The 13,316-nt window shown below is 50.1% G+C and overlaps 6 protein-coding genes across 6 annotated transcripts; 4 read left to right on the top strand and 2 right to left on the bottom strand.

Moving 5' to 3' along the window:
* Nucleotides 1–1,116: 1,116 nt before the first annotated feature.
* Nucleotides 1,117–1,888, bottom strand: VTN31DRAFT_982 (uncharacterized protein; the record flags this gene model as incomplete). Its single annotated transcript, XM_069408546.1, has 3 exons — nt 1,117–1,242; nt 1,295–1,777; nt 1,841–1,888. The coding sequence occupies 3 exons, from the start codon at nt 1,886–1,888 to the stop codon at nt 1,117–1,119; spliced, it is 657 nt and encodes a 218-aa protein (XP_069263838.1).
* Nucleotides 1,889–3,148: 1,260 nt separating this feature from the next.
* VTN31DRAFT_981 (uncharacterized protein) lies at nt 3,149–5,301 on the top strand (the record flags this gene model as incomplete). The annotated part of the gene is made up of 7 exons (XM_069408545.1): nt 3,149–3,297; nt 3,355–3,503; nt 3,558–3,932; nt 3,987–4,198; nt 4,266–4,960; nt 5,006–5,123; nt 5,230–5,301. The coding sequence occupies 7 exons, from the start codon at nt 3,149–3,151 to the stop codon at nt 5,299–5,301; spliced, it is 1,770 nt and encodes a 589-aa protein (XP_069263837.1).
* A 1,111-nt stretch (nt 5,302–6,412) lies between these two features.
* Nucleotides 6,413–7,190, top strand: VTN31DRAFT_980 (uncharacterized protein; the record flags this gene model as incomplete). Its single annotated transcript, XM_069408544.1, has 2 exons — nt 6,413–7,105; nt 7,158–7,190. The coding sequence occupies 2 exons, from the start codon at nt 6,413–6,415 to the stop codon at nt 7,188–7,190; spliced, it is 726 nt and encodes a 241-aa protein (XP_069263836.1).
* Nucleotides 7,191–7,758: 568 nt separating this feature from the next.
* VTN31DRAFT_979 (uncharacterized protein) lies at nt 7,759–9,268 on the top strand (the record flags this gene model as incomplete). Its single annotated transcript, XM_069408542.1, has 4 exons — nt 7,759–8,011; nt 8,066–8,373; nt 8,439–8,811; nt 8,868–9,268. 4 exons carry the CDS (start codon nt 7,759–7,761, stop codon nt 9,266–9,268), a joined length of 1,335 nt encoding a protein of 444 aa, XP_069263835.1.
* Nucleotides 9,269–9,418: 150 nt separating this feature from the next.
* On the bottom strand, nt 9,419–10,393 carry VTN31DRAFT_978 (uncharacterized protein; the record flags this gene model as incomplete). The annotated part of the gene is made up of 3 exons (XM_069408541.1): nt 9,419–9,836; nt 9,891–10,205; nt 10,272–10,393. The coding sequence occupies 3 exons, from the start codon at nt 10,391–10,393 to the stop codon at nt 9,419–9,421; spliced, it is 855 nt and encodes a 284-aa protein (XP_069263834.1).
* A 499-nt stretch (nt 10,394–10,892) lies between these two features.
* Nucleotides 10,893–12,764, top strand: VTN31DRAFT_977 (uncharacterized protein; the record flags this gene model as incomplete). Its single annotated transcript, XM_069408540.1, has 3 exons — nt 10,893–11,204; nt 11,256–12,540; nt 12,598–12,764. 3 exons carry the CDS (start codon nt 10,893–10,895, stop codon nt 12,762–12,764), a joined length of 1,764 nt encoding a protein of 587 aa, XP_069263833.1.
* Nucleotides 12,765–13,316: the final 552 nt, after the last annotated feature.

Below are 13,316 nucleotides of genomic sequence, written 5' to 3'. Positions count from 1 at the left end.
TAAGTAGCTAGATACGTAACCTACTGTGCTCCGTACTGTATTTTCATACGGACTTTGTACGTTACGTCACCCAGTGACCAGTGTCCCCAATCCTTCTCGTTTGCCCAACTTCGGTTTATCGATGCCAGTTGATCGCTTTAGACAGAACTGCAGTGACAGAATACTGGCGTGTAGCTGATTCGTTCGGCTTTCTATTGCCTAGAGGCACCTGTCTTCCTTTTCGAATCGGTATCTCTAGAAGTAGTACTACCTATCTTCGCAGTCGAACAATCGCAAGGGGGTTCAACGCCTTCCATAAAAGATGAGTGCCAAGCACAACAGCATCATCTTGATGTCAGATGTCCACAGCGCATGATCGAGGCTCGTTCCCAAGGAAGTGCAGTATAAAAACATGTAGCTTGGACATACTCGAAGTGTCATCTTCACTTCATACTAGGGAAGAACTTGAAGGATCATCACCTCATCATGCCAGCTACAACCAAATACAGCTCGTACGAGTACAGTACCTCAGCGTCGGTAACGTCCACCCAGGATGGCGAAACTACGACCCGAGACTGGGGCAAACACAGTGCGCAAAGGGTGTATCGTGATGACGAGGGCAACACCACCGTGAGAACATTTACACACACCCTGGGCGAAGAACCTGTCATCGAGGAAAAGCGATACGACAGAGAGGGCCGATTGCTAGCTGTTGAACGCCAGAGGGGCGGTGAGGGGAGAATTGAGAGCCTCGACGAGGAGGGCCGTGCGACGATCGAGGGCGCAAATGAACAGAAGGGCACTTGAATGTCATTGACTCATCGGTGGTCTACGAATGCTGTAGGGCCTAGAGAGTACTTTATTATCCTTTCATTGGCCGCGCTGACTCGAATGCATGACTGAAGATGAGGACGCTGAACCCGAGCTTCGAGAAATGGTGGAGGGCTCATCACCATGGATACGTTAGCGACTGTTTAGCATGCGATGAGGAAGTGGAGGCTTTTGAAGATCATGACAATGATGCTTTGTGTAAGCGATAAGCACTCAGCCTCGTTCATTGTAAGTAACGCTATGTGAAATGTACGTAACCCGGAATCTTTACGCCACATGGCGTAGTATGGGAAACGTTTAGACCGCTTAGACCGCAACCTTTAGACCAACAATCTTCTCCGCGGCAATACCATTCTTGTATCGCTCCTCTGCCACAGACCAATTGATCACCTTCCAGATTTCAGTAACGTAGCCAGCCTTGTTGTTTAAATACTGCTTGTGATTAGCAAGGGGCGTCCTGAGCACTCACTCGATTGCAACGTACCTGCAGGTAGTATGCATGTTCCCACATATCAATGCCAAAGATAGGCACATCTGGCTCGGTGACTGGATCTTGGTCCTTGGTTGTCACGATATCCAGTCTCGCATGAGGACCGCCTTTGCTAACAAGCCAGCCCCAACCACTACCCTGGATTCCCAACAAGGCAACCTTGAACGCATCGATAAACGCCTCAAGCGAGCCCCATTGCTCAGTGATGGCAGCGTACAGAGCCGGTGCAGCTTCGGCATTGATAATTGCCTCCTTTGACCCTGGCGGGGTAAGATTCTTCCAGAAGAGCGAGTGGTTGATGTGACCGCCGCCATTGAACTTGATCTTTTGCTGCAGCGAAATCAACTGCGCCACGTCATTTGCTTGCACAGCAGCCACTTGGGCTGCGAGAGCGGCATTAAGGTTGGTTATGTACGTTTGATGATGTTTCTGATGGTGCAGCTCCATGATCTGTTTCGAAATCACGGGTTCTAGAGCCTAATGATCGGTGGGAATGACATCAGCGAGCTTTCCCCTGCAGTCAAGAGACAATGAACTTACATGGTAGGCATACGGGAGGGGCGGTAGAGTGTACGTCGGGGAAGCCATGATGCTTTTAGACCATCGGTCGGTAAATTCAAGGTAGAAGGTGTGGTGTTGCACCAGTCAGTTGAGGGGAAGGTATTTGATACCTACCATAGTACATCTCGCAAGGTCCTCACGCATATAGTCGTTCTGGTGTGATTCATCGAGTATTGGCTCAAAGACAGATTATGTTTGCTTAAGCCTCATGGTTGATTTGGAAAACGTAGTTCGCAAGGAGACTCGAGAGAAATCATGCAGATGGCCGTCCGTTAGTCCACTCGCCCTTGGGCATATGGTTTGGTCCAACAGATAAGTAGTACCATTGGACTCGAGGCGAGTATCCTTACAGTGATGAACATTGCAAGGGCGATGGTTGAGCACTTTCTTCAATCATTCAGCCTGCAACACCTCCAATACCACGTAATGTCTTGGTCCAGGCAGCTCAGCACCGTCATGTTTTACCTACCTGGGAGACATTCAAGTGCAAGTAGGCCAACCTACCTACCTCTACATGTACCTAACCAACCTATTGTACAATACTGAGTCCTTCCTCAATATGAGATTCCAGGGATAACTAGAGTGTTCGTCCGGTAGTTAGTCGTCCTTGTGATTATCCCAAGCCTGCATGGAATCTAGACTCGAGTAAAAGGCGCTGTTGCGATCTTGATCAATGAGAACCCCAAATCCGAGGCCAAGTGAACATCATTGAGATGGTCAGTATGAGTAGTACAGGAGTACATATTGACTCAAAGAACTTCCGCTCTGCTTTCTTGGGGCGGTGCCTGAGGCCTTGCCGCCTTGGTGGCAGCAGTGGGGATCGGGGTGGGGTGACGGCCAAATTTCAACTTCCTGGACGGCTTGACCTGCGAATGAGGAATTTCAAGCAAGTTTTCATAGTTAGAAGCTGTATTGCTGATGAAATTAATCTGTATTTTCAATGATTTGCAATGGAAACTGCTAGCCCTACTCGTAGTCCGTCCTAGGCAAATGGATGACTAAGGGGCTCAGCCAATCAAGTTCGTTCCAAGATTCAGGTTGCAAGTTCTCCTCCAGCAGTCGCGAAAACGCTTTGTGTTCATCATCAACTGCACTTCCGCGGCGCTGACGTGCAAGATAGTATTTCATTCCTTCTTTCTGTCTTCCTCTTATTCTCTTTTCACTCTTTGCACTGTCTCTTTCATTTTGTTCTTTCATTCGTCGTTCTGATCTCAAATCATCCGCGCGACTGCCGACGAGTTCTGTACATAAGAAGGGCTGAATGAATCTTCCGTAAGGCGACTCGAAATGGCTGCTTCTCAACCACGACAATGGGGCGTCACACCGCCGATCTCTATGGCGCTCCCAACCGCAGAAGAATTGGCGGCCGACAAGGAGCTTACCGAAGAACTTGTTGCTCAAAACAACTATGAGAGTCCAAAAGAGACAGAGCGCAGGTGAGATCGTTTGCTCGCGGATACCTCGAACAATCAGTATCTAAGAAGATATAACAGAGAGAAAACGCTCCAGTTGCTCAAAAAGGTTACCATCGAGTTTGTTAAAGAAGTTGGCCGTGTAAAGGGCCTGTCCCCTGCTGCTATTGAAGCAGCAGGTGGCGCCCTGTTCACGTTCGGAAGTTATCGCCTCGGCGTTTACGGACCTGGTGAGTGTCGACAGGTGCTCACATGCATACTTGATGCCAACAATGAGAGTCCAGGATCTGATATCGATACCTGCATCGTCGCACCGAAGCATGTCCAAATCGAAGACTTCTTTGCCCACTTTCCTCCAACGCTCGAGCGAATGGCTCCCCCTGGGAATATCCAGGAACTAACTCCTGTTCCCGATGCTTATGTGCCTATTATCAAACTTCAGTACGCCGGTATCAACATCGATCTCATTTTTGCGCGACTGATGCTTCCTTCTGTTCCGGAAAACATCGACCTCAAAAACAATGACTGTTTGAGGGGATTAGATGAGAGGGAGGTACGATCTCTCAACGGGACGCGGGTAACTGACCAGATTCTTGATCTGGTCCCGCAGCAGAAGACGTTTCGTCTTGCGCTCCGGGCGATCAAACTGTGGGCACAACGTCAGTACCTTCACGGTATGAAACGAGAGGTGACATTGCTGACATGCCCTGTAGGACGTGCTATTTACTCAAATATTGTGGGTTTTCCAGGGGGCGTCGCGTGGGCAATGCTAGTTGCGCGCGTATGCCAGCTTTATCCTCAGGCTACTGGGTCTGTCATCGTCGGCAAGTTCTTTCGAATAATGAACAGATGGGCTTGGCCCCAACCCGTTCTTCTGAAGCCCATTGACGATGGCCCTCTCCAATTGAAAGTCTGGAATCCAAAGGTGAGGGTTTGCGCCTGGCTGGTTTGTCTGCGGGGGGGCGCGAGTCTTGCGATGCTGACAGGAGCAGATTTACCATGGGGACCGCTATCATCTCATGCCTATCATCACTCCGGCGTACCCCTCCATGTGTGCGACTCACAACATCTCGCTCTCGACAAAGACCGTTATTCTTCGTGAGCTTCAGCGTGGCGGCGACATTGTGGACAAGATCTTCATGAAGCAACTGAAGTGGAGTGATCTATTCGCTCGTCACACGTTTTTCTCTCAAGACTACAAATATTACCTCTCTATAACTTCCTCAAGCAAGACGAAAGAGGCACAAGCCACCTGGTCCGGCCTTGTGGAGTCGAAGTTGAGGCATCTCGTCGGGGCGCTGGATCGAAAACCAATGATTGCAGTAGCACATCCTTTTCCGAAGGGATTCGAAAGAGTCCATGTTGTTAAGGACGAGAAGGAGGCGGAGGCAGTCAAAAACGGTTCTACTGCGTATCAGGTGCATGACTTTAAGACAGAGGCTGGTGAGGAGACCAATCACGCAGCACAGAACGGTGTCCAAGACAGCGAAGGTTCCCGGACAAACGTCGACAATGGCCGTGTGATCTACACAACGACATTCTACATCGGGCTGGAATTGAAGCTGGAGCCTGGTCAGTCAAAGTCCCTTGACATCTCGACAGATGCGCAGATTTTCAAGTCGACGTGCACCTCCTGGCAAGGATTCCAGGTAGGTATCAACGATCTGAGCATCACTCATGTTCGAAAGTAAGTATCTCCTCAATCATGGTGGCAGTCAACTAACAGCACAAGCTTCGACCTGCCGGATGATGTTTTCCAACCCGGCGAGACACGACCCACACGACCGAAAAAGAAGGTCGTCAAAAAGGCCGAGACCGGTGCCACAAAACGCAGCATCGACGCGCTCGACGTAAGTTTTTGGAGCCGATACCGAGGGGAACCAGCGTTGCTGGGCGTCTTACATTTCGGCTGTGATTGTTGGATTTGTGACGTGGTATATTCTAACATTTTTGTAGGATTCTACACAGCGAGATGCAAAACGCCAGGTGCCCTCTACAGGTGTTACGGGAACTGCAACTCCTGCATAGGATCAGGATTCGACAGACGACTGAGACCGATCCACCCGCGTCGGGGCTTGCCCCCTCCTTTGTGGTACAGTTATCATGTGCCGAGTACAGCCTGCGCTGGTCGCCAAGCGAAGGGCAGTAGTATGTTGATTGTCAACGGCCTATAACTCTGAGCCACGGCGTTTCGCTCCATTGGAGCCACCGTAATGATCCTGATTACATTGCCAGGTTGGTCAGTTTTCTTCGCTGTCCCTTTTCCAGTCGTTCTTCGTTTCGTTCCCAACCAATCTGTCGGGAGGACTGTGGGCGGATTTTGCCGCGCCGAAGTTACTTAGACCATATTGAACACCATTATCAGCGCCCGAGGATTTGGGCATGTGACGATCACATAACAGTCGCAGAGAACGTACTCTAGCTAGCTACCGAGGTAGTAATCTGATAATATCACTACTTATGTTTGTATTCGTGCTGATTCCAGGCATTGGTCCTTTCTCTTGTAGTTGGCGATCAAATGCAAATCCACAAACTCGGACTGATGGTTTCAACCCTGATGCCTCGAGGCGTCCTCTAACCAACATATGGCACTGTGAGAAGAAAAATTTCCTACTCCAAATAGGTAACCAAACTCGGAGTTTTCTGTACGGTCTCTCAATGACTCAATAGTAGACTGTGATCTGCTGCCTGCATCCCTGGCGGGGTAATCTGAGCCAGAGGAAAGACACGGCAATTTCTTGAGGGGCGAGGCTACTATCCAGACTCGCTGCTGAACTGCACTCGCAGGAGTATCGAAGAAGAGTGCTTTGTGTTTTCGTCTTGTGACCGTTGAGCTTTATCAATCACTTGGGCTCACATTATTCAGATGATCGAGGATAGCATATTAGAGATTTTATTTTGAATGCTCAACTCCATGCCGAAGACGTAAGCATCCGCTTTAGGGAGTAGGCAACAAAATTGCAACATCGTATGGATTCTCCAGTCAATCGTTTAAATTAGCGTCTTGGTTGCGTTGACGAGCACTTCAGACCACAACAACGTTCTTCAGCCTCCAAGCTATTGAATACTTTAGTACCCTTTTCACGAATCTCCCGGATCTCTTCAAATAAATTGCACCGAATACACCTTACGGATCAGAATGCCATTTGTCCAAGAGCCTCTCAAAGTCGAGGATTGCACGCTCCTCGTTGATTTGGCCAAGGATGCCTTCGAATCCACAAACCAAATGTTCTACACTCTGCCGATCTCTGAATCCTCTCGGCGGCATCTAGGCGAATACAGACGGAAACGACTGTTCGCTGACCTCGAAGGGCAGAAGGAAGAGGGCAAGAAGTCGGGACAAAAATTCAACTTCAAAGCCATTGATTCGGAGACGGCTGAGGTAGCGGGTTGTGCGTGCTGGTCAATTTACGAAGATGATCAGGAATTGACCCAGCCGATTGACGAGCAAGTCAAGGGCCGTATCCCGTCGGGGGTGCCCGAAGTACGGGTGGACGCTATGGCTGCTTTTTGGACTCTGCTTTTGCGCAAGAAGCGTGAGGTCCTCGGTCTCCCTCGGCCAGAGCCCGGCCAAGGTGTTGATGGTGTCACCAAATTGCGAAAGAGGGTGGAGTTGGATCTCCTGATAGTGCATCCCAAGTATCAGGGTCGTGGAATAGGGAAAATGTTGCTGCAGTGGGGTTTTGAGTACGCGGAAAGGGCTAAACTGCCAATTTATATTGAGGCCACCGAGGCTGGGCGACCAGTTTACGAGAAGGCAGGCCTGAAGGTTGTGGATGAGGATCTCTTTGATTCGACACAGTATGGAGGCATCGGACAAGCGAGATTTTTTGTGAGTTCTTTGTGTTTATCCAGGCGGTTTTCTCAAGCTGACAAAAACCTAGTTCATGTTGAAGGATGATCAGCCGAAAAATTGAATGAAATTGGACAAGTCATGGTACGTGCTACATCTGATTCTATACCAATTGATGTAGTTCTCTGATTAATGTGATTTATCTGGTCCTGTATAATTCTCCTGCAGGATGATGGATTCATCTCCGAAAATCGCCTCACAAGACAGCTAGACACTCCGTTAGCCACACCAAATCAAATGCTCCGATTTACGATCGAAATCCGTAGATAGTACTCGCACGTGTAGGGAGCCTACTTTGTGATGTCATGGAACTAGCATGTGTACATCCATTTTATTGTCAAGATGGTGAGTTTGGAGCCAAAAAATATTTACTCGTAAGAGTACCGAAGAGTTCGGAGATGGTTCCGGGCTATCTCCGACCTCTCCACACTTCAGTCGGATGATTGCCGGTTTCCGTTGTCGGCGCAGAATACATACAGTACATGTACAGTCCCGTTCACGTACAAGGTCAGCAAGTACAAGTACTGAGCCGAACCTCAGATCTCGATTGCTTCGTAGATAAAACACACGGGGTTTCTCCGCTTCTACGTGACTCTCGCAAGCTTGATTCCGGAAAATATCACATAGAAATCATGTCAGACCTATCGCGCCTTTCCGCCTCGGAGGCCTTGCGAGGCCTTCGGCAGGGCGATATCACAATCGAACAGTATGCCCAAGCTTTACTCTCTCGAATAGCGCAGCGAGATCCAGTAGTGCATGCATGGGCATATCTTGATCCGGAATATGTTCTGGCTCAAGCCCGTGAGCTGGACAAAGTATGCCCATCCGCCCGTGGTCCTTTGCATGGCCTTCCTGTGGCCATCAAGGATGTCGCCCTGACCAAAGGTAGGTTCGTTTCTCAGCCGTGAGGTCAATGTGCAGCTCTGACCATCTTCGCAGATATGCCTACGCGCTACAACTCCAACATTTTTCGCGGCACGACAAACTCCTCTGTTGATGCCGCAACTGTGATGACACTACGAGCTGCAGGTGCCCTGATTCTGGGCAAGACACATTCGACTGAATTTGCTGCAACGACAGAGGGCGGGCCCTGTGTCAATCCGCACAATGCAGGCCATACCCCAGGTGGATCATCCTCCGGCTCCACTGCTGCGGTGGCTGATTTCCAGGTTCCTGTTGCCCTGGGAACGCAGACGGGAGGCAGTGTGGTGCGGCCGGCTTCATACACAGGGGTATATGGATTCAAGGTGATTAGCAAAAATCCCCAGATTTAGCAAAGCGGGCAATATACTAAAAAATAAGGTACGACTAGCCGACATGGGGTGCAATTTCACGGGAGGGTCTGGCACAGTATTCCATCACCTGCGACACACCCGGCTTCTTTTCAAGAGATGTTGACGATCTGAAACTTCTCGCCGAGGTCTTCCAACTCGAAGACGATCATCCTGTGCCGGAAGAGCCGTTTTCTGTTCGAGGCGCGAAGATCGGCTTCCTGAAAACACATGTGTGGTCGTTGGTTCCCGCTGGGCCGGGATTAGTTGCTGCCTGGGAGAAGGCAAAGTCATTACTGGCGAAGCATGGTGCTGTGGTTGAAGAGATCGAATGGCCAGACAGGGATTTCGAGAATCTCACCCAGTGGCATTTGAACATCATGAACGGAGAGGGTAGATCCGCTTTCCTCGGGCGTAAGTTCCCTTGACGTGATTTGGATTAGATGATCGTCACGACTAACGTGTACAAGAATACAAACTTGACAAGGCCAATCTCGCCCCGTTCCTTGTGGCGCAAGTCGAGAACCACGCCAAGGTCAGCCGTCAGGCATTGCTCGATAGCCTTGACGGGTCTGCTCGTCTGCGTCCAATCTGGGACCAATTTGCCGTCCAGTATGATGCTATTATCACTCCGAGTGTGCCGGATGTTGCACCTGAAGGCCTGGAATATACCGGCGATGCACGATTCTGTCAACCGTGGACTCTGCTACACGCCCCTTGTCTTAATCTGCCCGGCTTTGTGGGAGAGAAGAGGCTTCCAATCGGGCTAACTCTGGTTGGTGCCAGGTATCATGATCTGCATGTGCTGCATGCCGGGCAGGCAATAGGGGAGATTTTTGAAAAGGAGGGAGGATTCTTTTCTAGTAAATAATCCACAAGTACGTTAGACAAGGCCGAAAATGCATGGTTCAGAGTGAAACTCTAGCTATAGTACCTAGGTATTTGTGACCTGAGCTAGTCGTCAAGAAAGACGGATTGTCCCGGAATCCGCATCAATAGTATTTCTGTAACATAACTAGGCTCAAAGTTTCTGACCAGACAGCAGCATCCCTCCATCACTTCGAATCGTTGCGCCATTGATATGTGCTGCCGCACGGCTTGCTAAGAACACCACCAAACCGGCAAAGTCCTCCGGTTTTCCTAGCCGTCCATTCGGGGACTTCGAGGCAACAGTCTGCGCACCACCCTGGATCTCCAGCAAGCCATTTGCCATTTTAGTGGGATAGAAGCCCGGAGCTATCGCATTAGTGAGAATGTGGCGAGGTCCCAGTTCGACGGCCAGCGTCCGCGCAATACTGATAGCTGCTGCCTTGGACGCGGAGTATGCGTAGGTGCCGTTAGCCCCGATAGTCCCGATACCAATACCAGCAACAGACGCGGTGATGATGACCCGGGATGGGTTCTCTTGTGTTGCCTTTGCTTGAAGGAGAGGCGTGAACCTGGACGATGATGTTCAGCCAGCTGGGCATGACGTTGTAGGACTAGGGTCTTACTTTTGAATAAGATAGAAAACGCTCTTGACGTTCAGGTCCATCACCTTGGAGAACGCAGCTTCGGGATACTTGTCAAAAGACTCGCCCCAGGTGGCGCCCGCATTCGCGAGCAGGATATCGACGTGGTCGGTGGTCTTGCTGACCTCTGCGACCAGCCGGTCCAGCTCTGACATCTTGGAGTTATCGGCTGGCACCGCAATTGCTTTTGCGCCTGGCCGCTTGTTGGGCAAGGCGTTCAGCGCTTCAACAGCTTCGTCGCATGCTTTGGCCTTGCGCGAGCTAATGTATACTTTGCTGCAACCAGCCTGGAGAAGTCTAGATGTTAATGTTTGATTAGTATTGATAAACATGAGCTTGAAATGCAGTTGGTGACAGACATACCCGCTGGCAGCATGCAGGCCTAAACCTCGCGATCCGCCCGTAACAACTGCAACTTTGCCTTCTAGGGAGAAGATGTCCTGGAAATTGTCCAGTTGGACCTGGGCAGCAGCTGTCTTCGACATTGCAAGAGCTCGTTTGAGTGTGTCCCGACCGCTGTCAAACGATAGTAGGTAGTAGTAGTATGGATGTAAGTGATCGCAACAAAAGGCTCGAGATTTACTGGAACAGAAATATGGCCGATTGATTTGATGGTAGGCCTAGTAGCTGAACAGCTCGACTACATAGTACTGTACAGTATTGCAGTGCTGTTATCCAGGGACCATCATAGTCCGTCCTTCCTGGAGCCGAGGAATAGTTGGTAATGAAACGAGCTTTACGAATCTTAAATGGGGCCAAGTTACTCCGTCCACTCTAACATCCGAGGAACCTCGGAAATCTCTCCGGTTATCAGATCCATCTCCTCCGTGCTCCGTAAATCGAGGAGCACCACATGCGGAGTACATAGGTACTACCGTACTCTGTAAGTAGCCACAGCTTCACTGGATTTGACCTTGCCTGAATCTGGAGAACTACTGTTTCTTGTATTCGACCCTGTGATGCTCGAATTGTCAATGCAAGAAAATGGCTGCAAAACCCCAATACCTTGCCATTGCAGAACGGAAATGGCACCAACTCAACTCATCAATCCCACCGGAATGGCGTCTCCCGGATCGATATATCCCTTACGGAATGAAGTTGTCGCCACTAGACTCGATCCATAAAATTGACGAATACAGAAAAGATACTGGTCAATTGTTCGATGTTCCACGAGAATGCGGACTGCTATCGGACAAGGAAATAAGGATCACGGAAGGATTTGATGTCCGCGGGCTTCTATCTGAGATTCACACCGGCAAGCTGAAGGCAAATGATGTTGTGAATGCGTTCTGCAAGGTTTCGCCCTCGCGTACCCTATGGTCGAGAAGTGATTGCTAATCGTCGTAGCGCGCCGCAATAGCCCAACAACTGACACGGTGTCTTTCAGAACCGCTTTTCAATAGTGCCTTGGAGCAGGCTCAACGTCTCGATGACCATCTACAGCGCACCGGCCGAGTCGTTGGGCCCTTACATGGCCTCCCTGTCACTGTTAAGGATAGCTTCAATATTGCAGGGGTGGATTCGGCTGTTGGAATCACCGCCCTGGCATTCAAACCCGCAACGTCAGACGCATCATTGGTGCAGTTACTTCGTTCCCTTGGTGCGGTGATCATTGCGAAAACAAATGTCCCCCAGACCATGGGCTTCTTGGACACTGTTAATCATCTCGCTGGCCGCACCCTCAATCCGCGGAATCGACGACTGACCGCTGGTGGCAGTTCCGGCGGTGAGGCAGTCGCGGTAGCGATGTGCGCTTCAATGGTAGGTTTCGGCACTGACCTTGGCGGAAGCGTCCGAATTCCAGCAATGTGTAATGGTATATACGGCTTCAAGCCAAGTGATGGTCGATTGCCGTTCGGTGGGCAAGCGACGGGACAACCGGAGGGCAAGTTCAGAGTCGGGTTGAAACCAGTAGCAGGGTTGCTCGCTCGGTCAATAGCCGATATTGACGCTGTCATGAGAGAAATTGTTCCGCGGTCTGAGCTGTTTGACTCGGACTGCATTCCGGGCAAGTGGCAGAGTGAAACGCCGTCACTGCCCGAGAGTATTTCTCAGAAGCGACTCACTGTGGGTGTTCTTCGTTCCGACGGTCTCATTGCTCCACTCCCGCCAGTTGCCAAAGTGCTGGATGAAGTTGCACGAGTTTTGAGGCGGACAGCTGGCGTTGATGTCGTGGAGGTGCCCACGCCGCCACTCATGTCGAAATGCCAAGCTGCGGCAAACCGACTGATGGATGTGGATGGCTCAGGTCCGATCTTGGATCTGTTGGCTCAAACGTCCGAGCCGCTTATGCCCTATCTTCAGGGGAAAATGGTGCGCAGACCGCCGCTCAAAATCGACCAACTCTACGCCCTTCAGGCGCACCGCAAGGAGCTGGAAAATGCGATCAAACAGATTTGGACAACAGAGGACGGTCGCAGAGTAGATGCAATCATCCTCCCTGTTGCACCGCACCCGGTTCCCGAGATTGATCGTTGGGGTGGAGTGTCGTACACATCAACATTTGTCCTTTGCGACTATCCCGCGGGCACGATTCCGGTACGAGACGTTACCGAGGCAGATCTGGAACAAGAGCTTGATGATGCGACGAAACAGCCGTTATCGCGATCCGATGCTCTCAATAGGAAGCTATGTATGTTCTTGGTGAACCGTTTGCATCATCCCACTTACTCTAACGACGAGGAATTAGGGGACAAATCAACCGTTGATCGGCGAGTGTATCTCAATTCAAGCCTAAGTATTCAAGTCATCACCCCACGGCTCCATGAGTATGACTTGTGCCAGGCGATGAGGATCATAGAAGACTCAATACGGAAGAATGGGCTAATGCAGAACCTGCCGACACCAAAGTTATGAAATGCACGTCCCAAAGGACTGTCATGTAAGAATGCACTCTTCGTATGAAAGACCTCATGAGCGTGATCGGCGCAGGCATCCACTGTCATTTGATCGGACTCGTTTCATGTACGATACCTAGTCACCAAAGAAAATCAAACTGCGAAACCTCAAAGATCCAACTGGGCCCATTCATGTTCAGTTCTGCTCGACAGAGTTCTCATCCTCAACTTTGGAGAGCTCAACTGTTTCTGCTATTTGTCCTTGGATTGATTGAAGAGGGAGGACGTGAACTAAGTGCGGACGGAGCGAGTGGGTGACATGAGCACCGTTCCCTTGAATATTGGAATTACGAATTTCTTCGCGAAGCCTACTATCAATTCGCTTGACGATTAATTCTAGATTGATTTCATTGCTGACATGACAAGGATCAAGTAAAGCGTTAAAAGATGTCGTCACATTTTCGTACGCGCATCGCATCACAAAACAAGCCCTGATTTCAATGCAACAGTTCTGCACCAATCGCCCAGATCATCAGATCATAACTGGAGAAATGGAAATTGTTAACTGAGC

This window comes from Thermomyces dupontii (assembly GCF_041956625.1).
Source record: "Thermomyces dupontii strain NRRL 2155 unplaced genomic scaffold VTN31scaffold_1, whole genome shotgun sequence".
NCBI classification, from domain to species: Eukaryota; Fungi; Ascomycota; class Eurotiomycetes; order Eurotiales; family Trichocomaceae; genus Thermomyces; species Thermomyces dupontii.
Note: the sequence above shows the minus strand (reverse complement) of the source record. Positions and strands in the feature narration are given on the sequence as shown.